This window comes from Drosophila teissieri, chromosome X, assembly GCF_016746235.2.
Source record: "Drosophila teissieri strain GT53w chromosome X, Prin_Dtei_1.1, whole genome shotgun sequence".
In the NCBI taxonomy this organism is placed as follows: Eukaryota; Metazoa; Arthropoda; class Insecta; order Diptera; family Drosophilidae; genus Drosophila; species Drosophila teissieri.
The window spans coordinates 18,265,264-18,288,529 of record NC_053034.1 but is presented as its reverse complement, the minus strand read 5'-3'; the positions used below and the strand labels follow the sequence as shown (position 1 = coordinate 18,288,529).

The window sequence follows — 23,266 nt, the reverse complement described above, 5'->3', positions numbered from 1 at the left end:
CTTATTCCCTTATTTGCTCCTCAATAGCTAGTTGGCTATATTCTCGCAGCCAATTTAACTTGTTGGGCTTCTTTTTTCTCAGTGTGCATCTCGGCCGAGTTGTCCTTGTCGTATAATGTATTTCGTCGTGTCTCGCTTGCTCCTTTCAGCATTCTCCTTTCCCGAGCATGCATTTTATCTTGTTGTCGTCATCCTTGTTGCGCTCCCCCCCTCCCCCTCCCCCGCATTTCCCCACTGTGTGCGCAGGATGTTGCTCGTTAAATTTTCTTTATGAAGTTAACTGTAAATGTCCCTGCTCGTATATCCCAGGACCCGTTTCTGTTTTTGCTGTTTTGCTGCTGCCTCACTTCAATTTCATTGCGCGCAAAATAAAATGAAGGCAGCAACAGACAGCGGAGATGGTCGGAAAAATTGCGGGGAAAGTGCGGGGAAAATGGTGGCAGTAGCAGCAGCAGCAGCAGCAGCAGCAGCTGAGAGGGAAAAATTACTCAGTAATGCAATTTCCCAGCTGGCAAGTCCTTAAAGCTTTAAGACGCCACCGTTCTCCTTGCAATGCAACTCAATCTGCTGCTGCACCTTCCATTTTCCGTTTTCCATTTTCCATTTCTCAATTTTTTGCGCAAAGATCAGCCGCACAACAAGAATGCGTTTTCCACCGTGCCATGTGAATTTCGCTCGATTTTCCAGCGTCACAGGGGAAAACTGCGTCGGAATAAAACAAAAACAGCGAAATGCAAATATTTAAATTGCATTCGCGACTGTCGCCCACGCCTCGTCCTTTGCTCCTTTCGCTCCTTTGCTCCTTTCGCTCCCTTGCTCCTTTCGCTCGAACAACAGGCACCTTAAATCATTCGTTCTGCAAACAGATAATTTATGTTCTACAAGAAAATGCCCAGGAAAAGTGTGCGAAAATTGCTCGAGAGCATGTGCCAAAAACCAACGAACAGTATTTTACTACCTACAAATTAAGATAACATTTAAGCACAACCCAACATCAAAAATAGTCAACATTTTTGGTTTCCCGAAATTGTTGCAACTTTTGGGATTTATTTCTCTGATCAATGGAAAGCTGCCGCGTGGAAAGCAGACAACTTACTGGAAACTAAGGAAAAGAAATGGCAACCAGCAAAACTAAGAAGCCATTCGAAATGGGCAGCGAAAGATTGCAGAGTAGAAGAGGAAAAAAGGAGAAAATCATGAAACATTTTCCGAGCAGTCGGTGGCACAGCAACAAACATGGCGAGGGAAAATTGAGCACAAAGACATCTCGAAGGGGAAAAATAGGGAGATTGTGGAAGGAAGTCTGTGGAATATTAAACGGCACCGAAAGCAAAGCAGCTTAATATTCAGCGAGAAACGGGAAATCGGGAAAAATATTCTGAATAGGAATACCTACTTATGATTTCCAACTTATGATATTCTACTTATGATTTCCTACTTTTGATTCCCTACTTATGATTAACAACTAGTTTTCACTACCGAAACATAAAACGCAACTGATTTATTTGCTATATTATTTACTATATGTTTATGCTTTAAATAAGAAATAAAGTGCATAGAGCTTCGATTGATTTAATTGCTCTGCAACTTGGTTATTCTGCACTTTAAACAGTACTTTACGCTCGATTCCTTTCCTCAATAAAAGCGGCGGAACAGGAAAAGCGAGGAAAGGGAAGGGAGGGGAAGGGAAAACAACATATAAAGGGAAAACGAAGCGAGAACGGCAAAGGAAATGAAGCAAGAAAAATTACAATTCCCGACATGGATGTTCCTGGGGTGGCGACAAGGGGCCTCAAGATGGGAAAGCTGGCGGCGTTCGAATTGAGTTTTGCTGCCAGGACGAAGGATAAACGCTGCACAGGAGCGGAGGGGGGGGAAGGCAGGAAGGGAGGTGGGCGGGGCTGGTTGTTCCTTCGCCATTTTGTATGCAGGCAGGTGAATTGGCAACACAACAGCACAGCTGCGTAAGTGTGTGCGTGTGTGCGTGTGTAATTTTTATCTGCCAACTTTTATCATTTTTTATTTTCATACACATTTCGCTTTGGCCGACTGTGGCTGCCGCATGAGGAGCGTCAAGGTAAAGCGGTAAAGCTGAGGAAATGAATGCTGGCCGTGTGGTGGGGTAGAAGCGACCCCCATCCCCATCCCCACCCCTCCACCACCACCAACACACAAGCACACAGGCACACACAAGCACACATGTGCGTGTGAATAGAGGACGCAAGAAAAATTGCGTTCAACTTTGAATGAGTTTTCCAGCACCAGCACACCAGCATCCACTCAAGCAATGGAGATTGAAGGACGCAGTGGCTCTCAAGGCTACTGACTACTGACTACTGGCTGCTGGTTGGTGGCTGGTGACTGGTGGCCACCCAAAGCCCACCTGGTAGGCAAACAAACAAACAAACAACGAGAACAACACAAACTGGCATTGTCATCGTTTTTATTGTTGCCAGCGAAAAAATAAGGAGGAGCAACTGAAACACAATTACCTGTCGCCGCCGGGTGATATATACACACTGGCACACACATTAAGGATTCAGTCGTGTAACACGAGCCGCTTCAACACGCGCCTTTAAGGATCTGCCATTTTTGGCAACTTTCAATCGAAGTTTAGAGAAAGCTTCTTCGTAGTGCATTCTCTCACTATTTGATATAACAAAGATATAGTAAATCAGCAAATCTTGTGATATATCTATAGGATATAGGGTTCGCTCCATGTGGTTTCTGCAGAATGGAGCTTTTGGCCCAGGTAGCGAACGTCGTTGTACACACTTTTCCGGCTTTTCCGTCTTTTCCGTCTTCCACTTCCACTTCATTGGGGAACACAACAACCACTTGGCTGGCAGCCATCTTGACTGACTGCTCCCCCCACCCCCTCCTCCCCCCTCCTTTTTCCACTTGAAATTTTTCCCCAACTTTTGCGACTTGGCTCTCTATCTGTTTTATGCCCGAATCACTTTTGCAACTTTTGCACACACTCGAGGAGCACAAAGGGGAGAAAATGAGGCTGTAAAGTGCAGGAGTTGTTGGGCGGGGTGGGGCGGGGTGGGGCGGGGTTAGATGGCTTAAGATGGCCGGAGTTCGGGGCAGGGGAAAACTCATTGCGAAATCATTTTTGGAAAATCGCCTGTGGCTGTGTTTTGTTAAAAACTGAGAAAACGGAAATACTATAGCAGAAAATGTGCCATTCCGGTTCCCAGTTCCCGGTTCTCGGTTCTCCGCTGGAAAAGTGCTTCCCTCGCCGACTTGTTTAACTTTCACTCAAGTGGATTTTTGACTGCGAACAAAAACCAGAGCAGAAAAGTTGAGCTGGGGGCAGCTCGGGAAAAAGGAGACAGAGACAGAGACAGCGACAGAGCTTGTTATTTTCCATCAAACATGGCAAAGTTTTTATGATCTCCCCGGAGTGGTTTAAAGTGTCTGAGGACATCGTGCTCATCAACATGGCTAATAGGCCATTTGCCATGCGATTCAGTTGCTCGACGATAGTGGGAAATTATTAACAATAATTAATAGTGCCCCAATTTGGCCAATACTTATGGATACTTATGGATACTTGCTGGATGCAGGCACTTATCCATTGACTGATGGTAAAAAACATACAATTGGGGTAAATGATTGTTGTAAGAAGGACAATGAACCATCATCCTTGCATACTTACACCTTTAAAGTAGTTTTAAAATCTGTTTTGTAGCCTATAGCTCATTGATAGAAAGAAATTAGTAATAATAATTAATAATGCTCCAATTTGGCCAATACTTATGGATACTTTTGGATACTAGCTGGATTCAGACACTTCTCCATTGACTGATTGTTATAAAGCGGACAATGGACCATCATCCTTGCATACTTACACCTTCAAAGTAGTTATAAAATCTGTTTCTAGCCTATATCCTGATAGCTTTTCAACTGAAGTTGCTCTTCGCTGTTTCTCTGTGTTATTTCGCCGATTAGCCAGCAATTTCTGTCACCTGCTCGCATATTTCCTGAATAAAACGCAGAGTATCGCTTCGCTAAAGGAAGTTAATGTCGGCTGCGCAAGGACATCACCCCAGCTTCATTGCCCAGCAATTGAAGGACTGAGGGACGAACAAATAAAAAAAGATACAGATGCATTTAAGGGCACATATGGCAGTTTCTGGTCAGCATCCGCGGTCGCCGGCGCACCGAGCCAAATCAGGGTAATGTGATATATGGCCATTCTACTATTCTGTATAATGTACGAGTATGTCTATAAGGACGCACTCCCTCTGCTGTTCCGTTTGCATCTGGTCGTGTGCCGTTGCCCTTGTAATTAGATGATCCCCAAATCAGCCGCTAATTTTTCCGCAATTTGCTTAGTAATGCAATCTAAATACAAACAAAATAGTTCCCTTTTTATTTCCACCAATTCAGGGGTGGACCGCACCGCAGGGTGGCCCGCTGAAGGGCATTGCTACATGGGCATTGGAATGGGCGTTCGACGGGCCGTGAAATACACACTCGAAAAAGTGAATGGCATATGTACACATATATGCCCCGGAGTGTTGCACATGTCCCTGTGCGGCAGAGGCAGCAGAGAAGCAAACAACAGCTACAACAGACGCTGCCTGAAGCTGCCAGCCGCGACAGTGTTGCAACAAAATATAGCCAGACTGATCGAAAATATATATCTAAACAAAAGGGAGGAAAGGAAAATGTTGAATAGTTTAAAGTGTGTTTTAAATGGGAATTATGGCTTTTGAAAAGTAGCCTTTAAGCGCTGAAAATGTCGCAAAAACTGGTGTCATCACTACGCGGCCCTGAGTTTTGGCAATCGGGCGGGGGCAGCATGTCAAAGCCAAGCGACAAGCGTTGGGTAAAGGACCCAGGGCCAAGGACGAAGGGTGAAGGGCGAAGGACGAAGGACGAAGGAAGATGCGGCGACCAGCGAATTTGGCGCCGCGGCGCATCTCTCTGATCCCGGCGGGAGTTCAGCAAACTGCCCGAAAATCACAGCAGGGGTCGAGGGTTCGCGACTGGTGCTTTGAGCTCTGTTTGGGGTTGACCTGTCGCCCGCCGTCGCCTGCCGTCGACAACTCGAGCCCTCGATGTCCTTGCGTGCCTCACACAGTTGCCATGCAGCAGATCCTGCTGGTCCTCCCCCTTGTGCACCGCACCCTCATGCCACATGCCCACATGCCGCGTTCTTGGCTTTAATTTCGGCGCATTTGGCTTTTGTAACGTGATTATCAGACGATTTGATTTGGCGCTAAATGCAATTGCCAAATGCCAAAGTCAACGGGCAGCGGGAAAACACCAGGAACACCAGGAACACCAGCAACAGCGCACAAGTGGCAATTGTTGCGGGGGAAAAAGTGCGCCTCTGATAAGCCAATTAACTGGGAAAGGGAAACGCTGCAGAAACTGATGTTTCTCTCTATATATGTATATATATATCTTCATGTTTCTATATGCATATCATCTCAGCTATGAACTATTAGCATTTCATGCAGGCCCAAGTTGTAACCTTTATATGCTGCATCACGCAGTCGAACTCAATCGTTGAGTCATATGTACACATACGCGTATGCCGTGATTGATCTTTTCGAGGTTGCGACGACGGAGTGGACGCCATTGGTGGCTGGGATCGAACCGCCACATGGGGCCCATCATCGTCTTCGGCATCATCATCTCCATGCGCAGAGCATTTTTCCCAACAGATGCTAACTCCTGGGCTCGGCTGCTCGGGATCTTCGCTCGCCTCCCGTGGGAGCAGTTGCCATTGTTGGCACAGTAGCAGGGAAAACACCTCGCCGGCACACAGGTCATCTCTACTAATATATATATATATGTATATATGTTTGTATATATAACCCTCGCAGCGATTTCCCTCTGCCATTTGCCGTAAAGCGTATCTGTGTCCCGTATCTTCATCTCCAGCCAAGCGCACATAAATATGGCAGAAGGAAAAGGAAAAGCTGGGGCTGGGGCTGGAAAAATGCAAATCACTGAAGCTCAAAAGCCCCGCAGGGAGGAAAGGGGGTGGCTCTGTTCGGTTCAGTTTGGTTCTATTCTGTTCTGCCGGCAAAGTCAAGCCATGCAAAAGTATTACAATAATTATGATAATCTATGCCATAAAAAAGAGCCGAGTACCCAAAAGTGAACCTGAACCGAAAGTCGCATTTGTGGCTTGACTTGCTGTCGGATAATGTGGGTGGCTGCCTCAATGGCTGAATGGGTGGCTGGGTGGTTGGGTGGTTGGGTGGTGGGGTGTGGTGTTTTCGGGTGGTGCCAAAGGAATTACCATACTTTAAGCTACCGCAAGCAGAGCCGGGATAGAGAGCTTGCTGCTTTGCTGCTTGGCTGCTGGGGAAATGTGCATGAAAATCTCCACTTCGAAGACCAAATTTAGCCGCTTGTGGGGCAGACAAAAAACTGTGCCCCAAATGAGTTGTGCGGGAAAAGGTCGTCAATAATGCAGGGGTATCAACTAAGTTTCCTTATCAGTTTTTGACGAACTTTTTGCCATTATTTTTCGACCAAATTCACTGCAATCTTGCACATAATTGCACAAAATTAACAATTCGCCATATCCACAGAAGGAACATCCTTTGCTTCCTTGCAACTACACCTGACCACTTCGCTTCTGCCCTCTCTCTCCCCCGCAGTCGTCTGTCTCTTTCGGCATGTCAAGTGCAGCTTCCCAACATTGTGTGTTTGATTTTTATCTGTGTACGTGCCGTGGCACGGCCGTAACGCACAGATGTGCATCCATGTGTGTGTGTGTGTGTATTCTCGCAATGCAACCTCTTGATTTTGCTGCTCCACTTGCATTCCCCGCCCCATGTTGGGTTGCCCCATGTCCTGCAGCAGCAACATTGTCCCCGGAGTGCGACGTTGCCAGTTGCACGGTGGAAGTTGCCCATTGCGCATTGCCCATTGCATGTTGCACGTTGCACGTCGCCAGTTGGCAGTTGCCTGCTGCAATGACGCCCACACATCCTTGTTGCCCAGCAGTGTTGTTGCCGCTGCTGCTGTTGCAAGTGTTGTTGCTGCTGTTGCAAGTGCTACTGCTGCTGATTTCAGTGTTGTAGTTTCTGGTGTCCTTGCTGTTGTTGCTGTTGTTGCTGCTGCCGTGTTGTTGTCGACAGGCCATCAAAATCAGGCAACGCCGCTGCTGTTGCTGCTGCTGCTGCTCCCAAAACGCTCGTATTTCGTTTACAATTTGACCTCTGAAAGGCACACAGACAACAAACAAACAGCGGCCACAGCCCGAGAAGAACGACCGCAGCGAGGGTTGACTGTAGAGTACCGAATTGCGGACAAAGATCTTGCCCAAGCGGTTAATTTCAAATCACCCGCAAAATTATAATTAATCGTAGTTATCCACTACAATACTTTTCCCCATAACCATGCTGCATCATAGAAAAGCTTTCGAAGTGAAAAACAAAATCATTCGCCAAGTACGAGGAGGTTTCTTGAAACGACCCACGTCCTTCTGGCAGGACAGGATTCTAGTACGGATCGAGTGCGGATTCGGACGACAGGTTGCTGTTCTATGGCTTTTCTACTATTTTTTCATCGTTGGGGAAAAGGCCTGGGCTTTCCACTTTCCACGCCCCAACCCCCAACCGCCGCCCCAAACTGAGCCTGTGTGCCATGGGTAGTTTTGATAAAACGTTTCAATGGCTGAACACATAACAGTTGACTGGCTGCCCGTGTCTGTGTGAGTGTTATTTGGTGTGTGCGTTAGTGTGTGTGTGTGTGTGTGTGTGCGACAAAGACCATAAACTCCAATGGGGGAAAAAAAAGAAAAGAAAAGCTCCGCACACAGCGAGACCTGAAGCTGAAACTCTCGAGCTCACGGCTCATGGCTCCCAGCCAAAAGCTAACCCCCAAAAAAATATTTGTCTATATACACATATATACATATGTATATATATGTATGTATGTATGTATATATATTGGAGCTCCCCAGATACCCCCAGCAATCCGAGAATCATGTTGCTGCTGTTGACGATGCAACGCTGACTGGCACTTTGGGGGTGGCGACGGTGATAAAAAGTTGTGCTGGCTGTAATAACAACAGGATTGAGAACTGCCGCCGATGCTGGAGCTGATACTGCGGCACAGCCATGGCCACGGCTATAGGTACACCCGGAGAAATGGCTCTGCTACTCAATTCAAGCTGGAAACTATCACTTTTCTTATTCAGGCTCAATTTAGCAAGGAAGAAGTTGAACTGAATCAATATAAATCAATTTGGAATATAAAGTGGGAATTATTTAATTAATACGAAAGCATGGATTTTTGGCAGTGTATAACTAGCTTATGGAGTTGTTGCTATTGCTGACAAACGCAGAGCTAGTACATGCAAGCACTGAAAACATTTGTGAGGAGTCACTTGAAACTATAAACCTAATAAAACATCATCGAAATTCTGAATTCTTTCAATGATTATTGCAAATATAGTACTGGCAAATCTCAGTTTTCGGAAGTTGTACTTTTGTTATTTTTTCGTAGACAACAGTTTTTTCTCTGAGTGTGGCAGTGGGATTGGGAGTGGGCGTGGGTTTGGGGCAAAGACCGAGCGACTCAATGAGGCTATTTGGAACACAGCGATTTCGCGAGGACGACAACGCTCCTGATTCTGATGCTGATACTTACGAGAATGGAGATGGCTGCTGGCCGGGAATGGGGATGGGGATATGGACGGGATGGGGATGGGGATGGGGATATGGACGGATGGAGGACGAGGATTGAGTTGGAGATGGAAGTGGAGATGGAGATGGCAATGACGATGATGATTACACGTTGACGATGACGACTGTGTCGCTGCCACTTTGCCTCCCACTCAAGCTGCCACTTTATCAGGTTCTACACCAGGAAAAACTGTAACTGCAGATTATATTTCAAGTTTACTGAAAAATCCTATTGGAGTAGGTATTTATCACTGTTAATAATATTTATTTAAAATAATGAAACTATAAACCAAACTGTTTGCTGAAAAATCCTATTGGAGAAAGTACTTATCACTGTTCATGATATTTATTTAATTGAATTTGTGCTAACACGTTTGTATATTTTTGTGAGCTTTCTTATACTTGTTTGACCTGCATGTCGGTGTAGATTTCGCTCAGTGCATCTGCCCCATTCCCACTTTCTCCGCCAGCACGGCAGATATTCATCGAAAGCAGAATGACAGCCTAGAGACACATTCAAGGCGAAGGCGAGAGATAAGAAATGAATGACAGGCCCAAGAAACCAGAACCCCAACCCAAAACCAAACCAGATTCCTGTTTGGATCCGGGATGGGATGGCAAGGGGCCAGGATGCAGGAGGACGAAGCCAGGAGGACGAGGCCAGGAGCAAGGAGCAAGGAGCTGGCCCAAGGACCTCCAGCCCCGGCACATCAGTCAGTGTCAGTGTGAATGCGAAATTGCGTTGCTTTTACGAGTTCGCCCTGGCAGCACAACTGCCACATAAAAGTAATGCCTGATGGATATATCCTTCCCCCGACGTAGCCACCTCCCCCGCTCCCCACCTCGCCAGTTGCCTAGATCCTGGGCGAAAGGTGAGCCCGAGTCTTGCCATCGTTAGACGATATATATCTGTGCGTAGCACTGGGGCGGGGGCATAAATCACAGTTGCTGGCGTTTTGGGGCCAGAGTTCCAACATCCCAGCATTCAACATCCAACCACGATGTTCCAAGTGGAATCACAGCCCTTATTTCATTCCCACCCATTTGGCACACAAATATTCATGTGCCAATGCAAGAATGTGAAAATACAACTATTTGAATATCATCATATTCTATAAGGAGTATGCTTCAAAATTCAAACTCAAACTGGAACATTATTATTTATGATGCCCACACTCCATATCCAAATGGAGTGCCCAATTGAATGCTGTAATTTCCTTTCTCCCATTTTGGAGTCCCCCTTTCAACGAGTTGACAAGCGGGATCGGATTCGAAATCGAATAAAAGTGCAGTTTGCAGAATGCATTCCGCAGGCAGAGAAAGAATGTCAATAACTAATGTCAATCAGGTGGCCCCCCCTTTTTTTTGTTACCCTTTCTTCTTTTTTTGTGCCATATTTCCTGCGCTGCCAATCGAACTTTGCTCTAGGAATTATGCTTATATAAGGAGGCAAGTTCCACAAATCAGCAGCAGCAAATACGTGCAACGACGATTCAGTCACGTACCAGGATCGGAAAAACGGAGAGGAAATGGAAAATCAGGCAGGAGGACTACAGTCAGACAAAGATAAAGTCGAACTGGAGCTGCCGAGGAATATTTCCATTTCTCAGCAACGCAAAAATAGCAGACGGATATAGCAAGGGTGCACCGAAAAAAAATATAAGTACAAGCTAAAATGAATAACTGCACAAGCAGTTTTCTGGTGTCTCAGAAACTAACATTTAATAATCCTTTAATATTAGATCTTATTGAAATTCGACATACTTTTAGTGCCCATAAGAATATGCTTCTTCTTTTACTGTGTATTTATAATCCCTATTCAATTTGTGCTGAAAACCCACTGTAAACTACCCAACGCGTTTCGCGCAGTGCACCCATCCACTTGTTTTACATGGACACAGCAATATATAAATATACAATATCTACATATCTGCTGGTGGGCGTAGCATGTCAACTCTGATGGACTCCTGGGGGGCGTGGCAAGTGGATTACGTACCGGGTGGAAAGTGGAGCAGTTGGGGCTTCTTTCGGGTGGTTTTCTGGCTGGATGGCCACGCTTTGGCGGCCATGCCACACGTCCCCCTCACCCCGCACCCCTCAGTGAACTTCGGCCTATCTTTGGCCATACATATCGATGTGTACGAGCGTATCTGCCACACAGACAGCCAGTTTGCGGCCCCTTCGCCTTTGTGGCCTTCTATCGGAGCTGCCATCTTTCAAATCCCAAGGAAACTATGGAATGTATCTACGCTTTGTATCCACAGTTGTATCTCAAATATCCATTTCCTTGGATTACCATGGATGCTAACTTACTAGCAGTGGGTATTAATCATAACATGTTCGCAGATTCTCCTTATGCTTATCTGTTTTTTATAACTCAGAGCAAGGATACTTGACCCTTCATTTGCGTGATTATCGGTATTCGGGCTCTGAATGTGTCTTTGCATTATCCTTTTCAAGGGCAGCCAGCGAGTGGATGCCAAAAGTGGAAGATGGCTGTGTTGCGTAACCTTTCGTGGCATAAAATAAATGTGTGGCCTCTCCATCGCCGCTCACCTTTGACCCCAGCCCCAACCCCCGCTCCTCGAGCAGTAATAACTTTATGCCAGGGTAACACGGAGGTCGCCGACAAGCGGGCTAACCGAAATCGGGCCCAAACAAGCATAAAACTTGCCAAACGCCCATGGGTGTGAGTATGGCTGTGTGTGTGGCTGTGTGTGTGTGTGGCTGTACCTGTGTGAGTGCCAAGCCCTCGGATTCAGATTCGGATTCCCAGTCAGACGGAGGACAGAAGACGGCCAACGATGGAGCTGCTCGGTGCGTCGTGTTTCCTTCGCTATATCAGCGCAGTCATCATCGATATAAACTCTCGACTGGCTGAGCACACTGACAAACTGACAGCAACGGCCATGGTTAGACAAGCACTGCGCGAAAATGTGCTCAGTAGCATAAAATTAAACAAACGTACATATGATACTAAAAGTTCAAATAAGTTGCCCTTACCTATGACAGCCTTGAACACAAACTTGAAATGCAAGATGCAAAATCTAATATATGATATATATATATATTATATGCTCACTCACTGTAGTTTCTCCCAGTGTGCCTGCGCCTTTCCCAGGCTCCCAGCTCTTCGATCCCAGCTCCCAGCTCCCTGCTCCCTGTTCCCAGTTCCTCGGGATTTCCTCGGAGCTGCGCTGAGCCGGGCTGAGCTCATTCATCCATTCATTCATGCCGGCTCTCTGTTCGCTATAGTTCAGTTCAGTTCAGTTCAGTTCGGTTCAGCGCAGCTCAGTTCGGTTTTGGTTTGCTTTGGTTTGGCTTGGTTTCGGATGCGTTTGTCGCTCAGGGGGCGTTAGGGGGAGATTGGGGGGCGTGGCATCTGAGGAACGCAGCCACATAGCCGCAGACAGACGACAAGGAGGTTGGCCGCCTGGCTGGACGGTTAGATGGTTAGATGGCTGGTTGGCAGGGTCCAAAGTTTGCGGGTCCCGCCATGCGTATACGTAATCTGGCATTAGATTACTGATCCATGTCAAATCTTTGGCTAAGGTCCGTCTCTCCGTCCGTCTGTCCGTCCGTTTGTCCGTCCCGCTGGCCGTTCACTTCGCTGGGCCTCCGTTCGCGTTGTTTTGATTGATACAAAGGACCGGCAAACGGACAACGACACTGCGCGAAGAAAGGGGTGGTAATAACAGAAAGCAAATTATAATCAAATTATAAGAAACGTAAATAATAAAATGATAAATTTAGATTATACTATATAAAACAATATATGTAAGTAATTCATCTTAGTTTTAAAATCATATGTTATGCCATTATTATGTTACAGTGATGATCAATACTATGATAATATATGATAATCAAATTATAAGGAACGTAAATAATTGAAATAATAAATTTAGATTATATATAAAACAATATAAGTAATTCATCTTAGTTATAAAATCATATTAATATATTACTTTGATGATCAATACTATGATAATCAAATTATATGGAACGTAAATAAATGAAAGTTTAAAGAATTTGAAATTTTCAGATTATTTGTACATATATTAAACAATATATAGAATTCATTTTAGTTTTAAAATCATATGTTAGTTTCTTATGATAATGAACTAAAATGGTATATGCAACACAGGCTTATCAATAGATTTGCAATCACACATTTTCATACAATTTATAAATATTTTTCTAGGAACTAAACTTTATTTGTACTGTGGATCGCCTTCCGGACTGCCGGCCAGGCTGCTTTGGTGTCGACAACCTCCTGCTCCTGCTCCTGCTCCTTCCCCAAAATCCCCTTCCCCCCCTCCCCCCGCCGAACGGCCCTCCTCTCTTAAGAGCCCCCTTTCCAGATCCCCGCCCCTGCTGCCTCCTGCCATACGCGCCGCTGATTTTATGCGCATCGTTTCCACATCACAAAACAGGCGGCGAAATCGCCTCCCAATCCCCTTTTCCCGGGGGCGGGGAGGCTTCACCTGCCACGGGGGGAGGAGAGGGGGCGGGGCTAAAAAGGTGAATTACTTATAATATTAAACAGTGGCCGAAACGGACACGAGGCGGCGAGTTAAGCAGGTGAATTATTGGCTTGAGTTCCGGGGCGAGTTTGAAGAAAATTTCAGTTGATTGAACTTTTCTCTTCCTTTTTTTCTGTTGCAGGGTGGCGTTGGCTCTTCCTATGAAGTGGGTGCCACGCGGAATCCAATCTCGCACTTCACTTCCCCGGCAAGAGAAAAAAAAACAAAAAACTGAAGTGAGGAAAACAAAAAATGGCTAAGGCCACTGACCATTGTAATCAGCGCGAGATTATAACCAGATTGCGATGCGGCCAGGAATAAATTCTCATCTGCGGCTCTCATCTGATTAGGTGGTTATAAGCCTCACTGCGTCTAAGCAATTAATTCGATTAGTCGGCGGCAGAGGATCTCTTTTCGCCCTCCGACTGAGCAGCGTGCGAGTGTTATCCTGGCAAAGTGAATGGGGTCCTTGGCAGGGTACACACTCGTATTGCTTTAGCTGGATAGTTTACAGGCTAACAGAATGCCAGAATGTGGCTAAAACCGAGTTATAAGTTGTGTAATATAGATTAAAAAGCTTATACTCTAATACTTATACCATCTAATACCTATGTAATGTGCTGCTTTTACAAGCTCGTTTTATTTAATGTCACTTAACTATTCACATCTATGATATGCCGCAGCGAGCATTGTTTTAACCCATGACCCCGATGAACAAAAGTGAAAACCCAAACAAATACGACCCATCCTCCACCTCCACCCCCTCCCCTCCCCTCCCTCATCCAGCAGCCTTTCGTTTTCCCTTTCGCTCTTTTCGAGTCCTGCACTTCATTAATAATGCACAGTTTACCTTAAGAGGATTTTCAACGCCTCCTCTGCTAATAATAAGGACACAAAGGCATACAAACACACACACGCACGCACGCACACACTCATTCGCGCGCCACGCCCCCCACCACAGCCACCGCCCCTTTCTCTGGCCATTTCACCCACGCCTTCTGGGAGGCTGCATACGAGAGTATGTGGGAACTCTGCGCCGAGCTGCTTCTTGGAGATCTTTTTGGGCCCAACTAAGGAAGAAGCTTCTTCTGCTGAGGGCTTGAAGTACACTGAGAACTATTTTCAGTCGAAGGTGCAGCTCAAGGAGCTTGAAGTACACTAAGAACTATTTCCAGACTAGGGTGCAGCTGAAATGAAATATAACAACTGAAAGATGGCATGCCTAGCGTAACTTTGTTATCGTATATAATTACTATTATTAGCAAGTATTATGTAGTATTGTGCAGCCACACATTTTCTCCCTGTGTACGCGTTGGTGAGGGACGAGCGGAGACTTTCGGCCCAGCACGCCCTAATTTCAGCTTATTATTAACCAGCTCGCTTGGGTTTCCCCTGCACTCTTTTTTTGGTGGCAGCGCCGGGGGGATGGTCGCCGGGGAGAGGGGGTGCGGGGCTGCGGGGAAGGAGGCGCGGTGTGTGTGGGGGCGTGGTCACAGTTAACGGCAACAACATCTGTGAAGATGCCAGCATAATTATAATAATCATTTCATAATCATATTTTATTTGTAGTTTGCTTTTCTCCGAGCCACCCCCTGCCTTAAATACCTCATACCCCTCCCTCTCCCACCATCCACCTTCGATCGCCTGCTGGGTGCCACGCCCCCTTCGGTGTGGACGCCTTTGCCTTGGAGAATTCACAACCCCGCCGCTTTGCGCTTATAACCATTTTTTCGAAACAGTTGCCAAAAAAGTAAAGCAAACGGACCAAAGGGGAAGCTGTACACGGCGAAAAAATAGGGGTGCCCTTATATTTGAATTCCTTTGGGAAGAAAATAGTTTGCTTAACTAATGCACCTCTAACATGTTATAAATACAAATACGTAGTTTCTAAAATAAAGGCCACATTAACTAATCAAAGTATATGATATATGATATGATATGATATGATATAATATGATACGATATATGATATAATATGAGATGATATAATATGATATGATATAATATGATATGATATATCAAAATATCAAAATATGATATGATACTTGCTATCTCTTCTCAAAATATAGGTATTCCTTTCAGATTAGAATGAAGACAATATACTATTTATTTGGTTAACTGATCTTTATAATTGAATATAAACTATAAATTAACTAAAGTAAATAATTTAATATTAACTAAAGTAAATCAGATTCAAAGGTGTTTATACCCAAAGTTACCAATTTTTATAGGTAACCTGCTTTCGCGCCGTGTAGAGCCCAGTGGCGTAGGGGTGCTAGCCTCCAGGGGGGCAAGGATGCGGACGGGCATGAGGATGTGGATGTGGATGAGGGCTAGGGCTCGAGGGTTCGGCGGTGCGGGGGTTCGGGGACTAGCAGACACAACAGCGACAGATGTGTTTCTCATTCGATTTTTAATATGCGGCCAATCTAACTGTAATTGGTTTGTTATTGTCTCCCCCGGCAAGGACGAGCGGGTGCGAGAGGGACGGCGCGAGTCGACTCCCTGGTGAATCAAAGGACTCGAGGGTTCGCTATAACCTTCCCCATCCCCCCTCTCCCCACTCCAGCACCCCCCTTACCGTCGAGCACTCCTGGGTTCTTTTTTCGGGCGGGTTCCCTGCTGCGGTAAATATCTATCGTTTATTGTTATTGCTCTTGTTCGCTCTATTGTTTTCATTGTTCCGTACTCCGCCGCCCCCCCCCCCCCTCGTGTTTGGTTAAATTTATGAAAAATGTTGTTCACACTTTCCTTGCCAGGCGAACAACAACAGGAGACGCCGAAAGGTCGAAAGGGGGAAAGAATGGTTACAGTACCGAAGGCCACCTGCTGAGGGGGTGGAACAGGTGGCGTTGGGCGGTGGGCGGTGACCTTTTGTTGGTGTACCAAATGGGTTACACGCTCGCACATGTGCCACACTCACACTCACACCCACACTCGCATCCCCCCACAGATTAGTACCCAAATGCTTGTTACCAATTTAGCCCAATCCCTAAGCCAGTCGCAAAAACGCAAATCCCACAACCAATAATCCAGCCCGAAAAGCCAGCCAAAGTTGCCGAGAGCGCTACATGACAAAAACTAACATCCAAAAAAGTGTGCATCCAAGTTGGCTCTTTGGGTACGATACCCTACAATGGCCAACCAGATTCTAAGAGGATCAACTTGGGCTATAAAGCAGCAAAAGAAAGCAGGGACCTGTGAAAGCGCCAGATAATATGCATGGTGGCTATTAGGCGCCCATGGAAAAAGTGTTCTCAATGGAAAATATATAAACAATTTGATTCGATTAGAAACTGCAGCTTAGAGTTTGAATTTAGAATTTAAACTTCGAGTTTTAACTAAGAATTTGAGCTTAGAATTTGAACTTAGAATTGGAGGACTTAGAATTGGAACTTACAATTGGAACTTGGAATTTGAACTTAGAATTTAAACTTAGAATTTTAACTTAGAATTTGAACTTCGAATTGGAACTTAGAATTTAAACTTAGCATTTAAACTTAGAATTGGAACTTAGAATTTTAACTAAGAATTTGAACTTAGAATTGGAACTTAGAATTGAAACTTAGAATTTGATTTGATTAGTTACTGCAGCTTACAGTTTGAACTTAGAATTGGAACTTAGAATCTGAGCTTTGTACTGCAGTGATCGCCCATTAAGATGAAGTCTCCATCTCCCGTTCGTAATTAACCAAAAGGCTTTCTAATTTGCAAGCCAAGTGCCGAGTGCCCTCCGCTGCGGAATAAATCCAAATGAACTTTGCCCTGCTCACCTCTGGTCAAACTGCTTCCGCTGGCTGGCATCCCTTTTCCATTCCGGCGCCCAAATGCCCGAACTTCTTCTGACCGCAATGACAATCGCATCCAGCTTGACGAATGCCCCCCAAATGGGCTCAAAGTGTTGCCAAAACTTTGCCCATTCACATCCGTCAAGGTGCACTGGAAAATGGATTTTCCTGCTGGCTGAGATGGTGCCAATGGTTGATTGGAACTGGGCCTCAAGTGGCAGTAATCAAGTTACGGCTATTATAATCGATTTTTTGATTGTTCTCAAAACCACTAGGCATAATTTCCCGATTACGAGCAAGCACCTAGTTTGCTTACATTTACATACCTTGTTAACTCTTTCCGGCTGTTTTAAGTGTCTTTTTGGTACTCGGTGGCTGGTGGCTGGCGGAAGGGGTGGCATTTTTGTGGGTGTGCGCTTTACACGCACATAATCCTCGACCGGGGACGCATCTGAATCTGAATCTGAATCTGAATCCGCATCCTCATCCTCCTTCGCATCCGCATCCCAATCTCATATCAGATTTGTCGCAATCGCTATCGCCGCCGCCCGGCGTCGTGGTCTAAACGATTGATGGCACTCGTCGACATCGTCTGCCCTGTCAAAAATCCTCATCCTCATCCTCCTCCTCATCCACATCCACATGCTCATCCATTTCCACATCGACGGAGCAAACCCCCTTCGCAGTGGGAATTTGGGAAGTGTGCTCGGGGTTTTCTGGTGAGGAAATGATAAATTGCGCATTTGGGAGTTTTAAAGGTCAATTTAGGGGTTAGTCTCACACTCTCCACGCCGATTTCGAAACAAACTGACTGACAGATGAAGGGATAGGCGATGTGTGCTTGCCAGATGTGTTTTACTTGGCTTTTTACCTTTTTCACAAATAGCTCAGCATTTGAGGCAGTAACAGAAAAGCGAAAGGGCATTGGATAGCCTACTTTACATCTCTTTCAAATGGTCGATAGTGATCTTAATCTAAACGCAAATGTTTCGATCACTAGAACTTCTGAATCCCAAGATTGGCAGGATATTTGATTTAAAATTGCTAAAAACTAGCCAGTGCTGTCTATGAACTAGCTAGTTGAGCACCGCTCGCCAGGCAGACGAGAGGACTTCAGGACTTCAGGACTCCAGGACTTGCGCCGCCCATAAACAGCGACACTTCAAAGTTAACTCGCCCAATAAAAAGTCCATGTACGAGTGCGACTTACGGAAAGTAACAGGGTTGCACTCCAGCACTTCAGCGGGGTGGCCCTCCAGATCCGTAGTCCCATTCCCGCTCGGATTCAGATTCAGATTCGGATGCGGATTCAGATGCGGATTCAGATGCGGGGCCTGAAGTCTCGGGGTCTCTGCACTCTGCACTGCGACGGGGGGTAGCTGCCCCGTAAAGCGAATTTGCTTATGGGATTTGTCTAGTGCGCCTGTTGACTTGCCAGTTGGCGTTTATATTAATGGCTCAGGTTGGGCTCGTTTCGGTCCTCAACTCGTTTGTGTTTTTTCCCGGATTGCTAGGGATCGCTGCGAACTGACGCGTGCCCGCTTTTCGGGTTTGAGTTAGGGTTTCCCTTCAGGGTTTCCATTTAGGGTGGTTTTCTTTTTTTCTACTATTTCCGGGTTGTTGTGCGACTTATGTATAAGGTGCCTAAGTGGCAGGTAAATCATAACTGCAACGATGATGACAGACAGTTTGTCCAACGAAAAGTTGGTGGAAGGGTTGTCCACTTCCCATGACCGATGACATTGTTCGAAAAGCTTACAGACAACTACTATATATGGTTTTTGTTTATTTTCTTGTTAATGTTTGCTTTTCAGCGTTTTTAGCTATATCTTTTCCAAACTTAGGAATTCGTATTTTGTGAAGCGATTTTAAGCTGTAACTCTATTCTCCATATTTCGTTTCTTATTATTTATCAATTTGAAGCCATTTAAATACATATTAGGTGAGCATTGAAAGCATAATTGTTATAATTTATTTGACGGCTAAATTATACTGGTTTTCATGCACTTCGCAATTGTTTGATCCCAGCATTCTGCAGTTCCCAGCCACGCCCCCTGACAGACCAACCGCCCACTCGCGTCAAATCCCCTTAATTTGTTTATCAATCTGGAATTGGCTTGCAAATGACATCTCCGGACTGCCTCCCAAACCCCTTTCCCCTGCACACTTCCCCGGCATCCGGTTCCCAAGCAAGTGCCACGCCCACAGCCAAATCCCAGTCGCAATCCGCCCCCAGAACCGTGACATTGAACGGAAACATCGACGTCGCTTCACAAGGAAACCAGCACTGCGGAAAAAGTAGACCTCATTTCTGTCTCAAAACAAGGTGTGTAATTATAGAGTCACCTAGATCAACTCTACAAAATGTTAGCCTTTCAGTCCTATATCCTACACTATATCTAGATATCTATATCTTAGATATAGTATAACAGTATATCTTAGATATAGTATAGTAATATTATGTAGTACAGTGCACAATCTTAGTCACTTCTTTGGAAACTGTGATCCTTTGAATGCTTTTACTACTGCAAATTGCTTAAAGTTTTTACAGCATTGTTCCTCCGATTTTCCTTAGAACTTCCGTGTAGATGGGTTTTTCTCGCAGTGCAACCTTAGCGTCTGCTTTTTTGGCTCCGGTCGTGGTGAGGCACGTGTAAAAGTTTGCAGCGCCGGTCACGTGACCGCACGTGCCCCGCCAGTCGCCCGCCCATCCAAAGAGCAGAGTCGACACCCCCGATAAGGAGGAAGGCCGTCAGGAACCCGGCGACTGGGTAGCCGTGATAAGCGCAACCTGACAACTCAGCGCGTGTTCCTGAGGAGATGTCACCGACCAGGTTCAGCAGCTCTTGGTTTCTGGGTTTCTGCAGCTCTGGATTTCAGGCATTCTGGATTTCTGGTACTCTGGAGTTCCGCTCTGGGCGAGGGCCGTCTATCTGGGCGCATGGATCTGATCCGGGATGAAAGGGACTGGTCCAGCCTTCCATCATTGATGGTTTTGTTAGCGTAAATATCTTAATTCACCGCTTCGCCGCCCCCGACACGCGTGAATCGTGTGCATTTGACATGAGAACCGCTTCCCGTTCCCCTTCCCCACTTCTCATTTCACTTCGGCGTCGTTTTCCCTTTAAAGCGGAAAAGTGCGCCGAAAAAATATATTTCCCGCCATTCATTCTCACACACAACGGCACTTAACGAGCTTACAATGAATGCGTAATCCTGTTTTGGGAACAGGACTCCATACATTCTAATATCCTTCTTCGTGGACAGCAACGTGGGAAGTTCGGGATCACTTTTAGTTGCTATTTGAAATGTTCTAGATTAAATCAGTCCATCCATAAGTATAAGTAAGTAGTATGCTCTAAGAAATGGCATAAAATGTATATGGATATGGTGTTTTACAGTCTTTAGAATAGAATGAAGAAACCAATAGATGCTAGGAATTGTCTTTTGATATTCAGTACTTTTGCAACATATTTATATAGGAGGGTAAAGTATAACAACAATAATTATTTTTGAATTAACTACCAATCACTTGACTTCGCATTCCCTTGCCCTTCTGTAATTATATCCGTTAAACTCGGTTTGTGGCAAACACTTTGGCGGGAATTCGATTTGTCCATTGTGAGGCAACTAATATTCAAGGAACCTTGACCTGCCCGCCCCCCAGAAAGGCAAACAAAAGTGGTAAATGGAAAAAAAAGAAAAAATATTGAAATGGAAATGGAAAAATACACTGCCACCCCAGTTGCATGCATATTCATCCAAAGCAGTCACACACATGTGCCCACCGCAATCACAATGCCATTTCCAATCTCATACCCAATCCCATTCTGCCAACACCCCTCGCAGTTCCGCAGTTCGGCAGTTAAGTTTCAAATTACAAACCCAATTGATGCTAGTTAAAAAATCTGTGCAGGTTTTGCGTTACCACTCGGGCTCATCCTCAACTTCATCCCCGATGAGCCCGGTTTGTTGTGATGTTTCTGATGTTTGTGATGCACTCGTGACAAGTCCGATTAGGTGAGCTGTACACCGCGGATACCACCCGATCCGATCCGATCCCATCCAAGTCCCCTCTATCCTTGCACCCTTCCACCCTGCCACCCTTAGAGTCGATCTCGAGGCATCTATTGTTGTGGAAAGTGTCAACATAGCCATCTATTTTATGCATAATTTGGCGTGCCAAAATGCGCGACTCATCAAAATGGTGTCATATGTTTTTAATCGGGGAAAACAAGGACCAGCAGGCAAACAATGAGGAGATACGGGGAATGTTTTCCGCTTCCCTGTCGCCTGCGGTTTTCCATTCCAAAAGTTGCAGCCGGTTGCTTATTTTTACCAACGACAAAGATACAATATTCATTGCATATTGCAAACGTTCATAAAAAGTAATATGCAACCGAAAATATATTATTACCGAGCTGAAATGTTCTTTGGAAAATAAAATACATATCTTTAAAAATATTTCCCAATCTGCATGCAATGCTATGCTAAAATAAATTATTTACTTAAAATAAGCTTGCTTATGAAATAAAACATTACTTGTATGTTTTAATGCAAGAACTGACGCTCGCAAACAGAAAACCCAAGTTGGGTTTGTGGATTCGCTAAGCGTTCCTAACTTAACGAAACGTGTACTAAAGTCGGTTTGTGTCTCGGCGAGATCTAAATTTCGTTGCATCTTTAACGAAACTTATAAATTTTAGTCAGGTTTCAGCCCCAGTCGCATTATGAAACTTTTTACATGTTTTAGTTTAATGAAAGTTGTTTTTCCTTTTGAAAATTTCCAAGGGATTGAAATTTGGGAAATTCAATTTTTGCCATTTTTTTTTAAGTGATTAGTATTGGTAACTAGGAGAAAAAATTGTGCTGTGTGACCATTTTTACCAAGTTATAAGGAAAACCCCATCGTAAATATTAAATTTGTTCCAATTATTAATCTCAATATATAAAAAATTAATCAGTATTTTGATCAGAACATTCAATAATATGGTCGAAATATATAATGCTATACCTGGTTAAGCTTATTTATTATACCAAATGGGATTTAATGTTTTGAATTTTAAATTTTTGCAAATTTGTATGCTCAAAACTGTAAGTAGTTATTCTTCTTCGATTAAAAAAAACATACAAATTTTAATTTTGTTAACGTCTTCAACTAACACTTAATGGCTTTATTAATATAAAGAACTAAAAGAGGACACATCCTATTTCTTGCGTTCGTAGCGGAATTTGTAGACGGGCGCACTGTCCTTGGTTCCGGCCGCAATTTTCCTCGGCTTCAGAAGACGTGGCTGCTTGAGAGCGTTCTTCAGCTGAATCTTCTGCTGCACGATGCTGAGTTCCCTTTCACGATGCTCGCGTTTCTTGAGCTCGTTGATGCGCTGCTGTTTGGTGGCGTTTAAAGGTGCTTGCTACAAAAAAATTAAACGCAATCGTTAAATCATTAAAGTCAATTCACTTTACATATATATAAAATTTCCCCCAATGGAGTTCCTATGCCCAAGTCCACCTACCGATTTCTCCTCCTCTTCCTGGAGCCGCTCGCCCAGGATCCACTCCGCGCGTCCCTCGTCGTCGAAGGTGATCCGCTTGTTGCCTGCTCCCCCAGTGCCGTCCACGTCCACCAGCGTGGCCTTCAGGCGGTCGATCTTCTTGCGCTCCATGGTGCGCTTCATGACCACGTACTTGAGGTCCTGCGTCTGCATGAGGGCCAGCTGCTCGGGCGTGTGCTCGTCCTTCTTGTCCTGCTCGTGGTGCTCATCGTTCGACAGCTTGGAGTTGATCATGTGGTGGTAGAACTCATCGGGATTCTTGTTCTGCGCCCGGCGGTACAATAACTTCAGGGTCTTCTGCTTTTTCTGTGTGTCGATGGCTCGCTTCTTGTAGTCCTTCTTCTTCTCCAGGAATCCCAGGTGCTGGCGCGCCTCCGGCTGGTGGCGCTCCCTGTGCACCTTCTGGTTGCTCTTCGACGCCTTCTTCCACGAGGACATCTTGATTTTATACTAATCCTCGACAGCAATGAAATGTTTTGTTTTGAGAAACGTGCGCTTGTCAATTAGAGATGGGCAATTGATCGATAAGCGGTTCGCATTCAAACAGTGACTGAAAACATCGAAAACAGTGTTAGTCGGGGATCACATTGGGCGAAATTCGAGCAGCCTTCTCACAAGAATCAATGCAAATTCCCTCCAGATTATGACAATTAAGACTTAAGCGTACACATTTTTTGTGTACATACTATAGTAGTAATTTGATAGACGATTTCCGTGACTGGCGGTGATAGAGA

At 45.1% G+C, this 23,266-nt stretch overlaps 2 protein-coding genes across 3 annotated transcripts in view; both read right to left on the bottom strand.

Moving 5' to 3' along the window:
* LOC122622955 (zinc finger CCCH domain-containing protein 13) overlaps positions 1–17,827 on the bottom strand; it is a 148,357-nt gene extending 130,530 nt beyond the window's left edge. Inside the window, exons 1-4 of one of the 2 annotated variants that reach the window (XM_043801779.1) lie at positions 17,759–17,827; positions 17,304–17,693; positions 16,963–17,248; positions 11,753–12,335 (exon numbers count right to left, since the gene is read on the bottom strand). The gene's annotated coding sequence lies outside the window, so the exon portion shown is untranslated. The remainder of the gene's footprint in view (positions 1–11,752; positions 12,336–16,962; positions 17,249–17,303; positions 17,694–17,758) is intronic. The other variant, XM_043801780.1, reaches the window with a different exon arrangement.
* Positions 17,828–22,111: 4,284 nt separating this feature from the next.
* LOC122624519 (probable U3 small nucleolar RNA-associated protein 11) lies at positions 22,112–23,035 on the bottom strand. The gene is made up of 2 exons (XM_043804126.1): positions 22,494–23,035; positions 22,112–22,391 (listed from the first exon to the last, which is right to left on the bottom strand). The coding sequence occupies exons 1-2, from the start codon at positions 22,968–22,970 to the stop codon at positions 22,185–22,187; spliced, it is 684 nt and encodes a 227-aa protein (XP_043660061.1). The 5' UTR covers positions 22,971–23,035; the 3' UTR covers positions 22,112–22,184.
* Between the last annotated feature and the right edge of the window lie 231 nt (positions 23,036–23,266).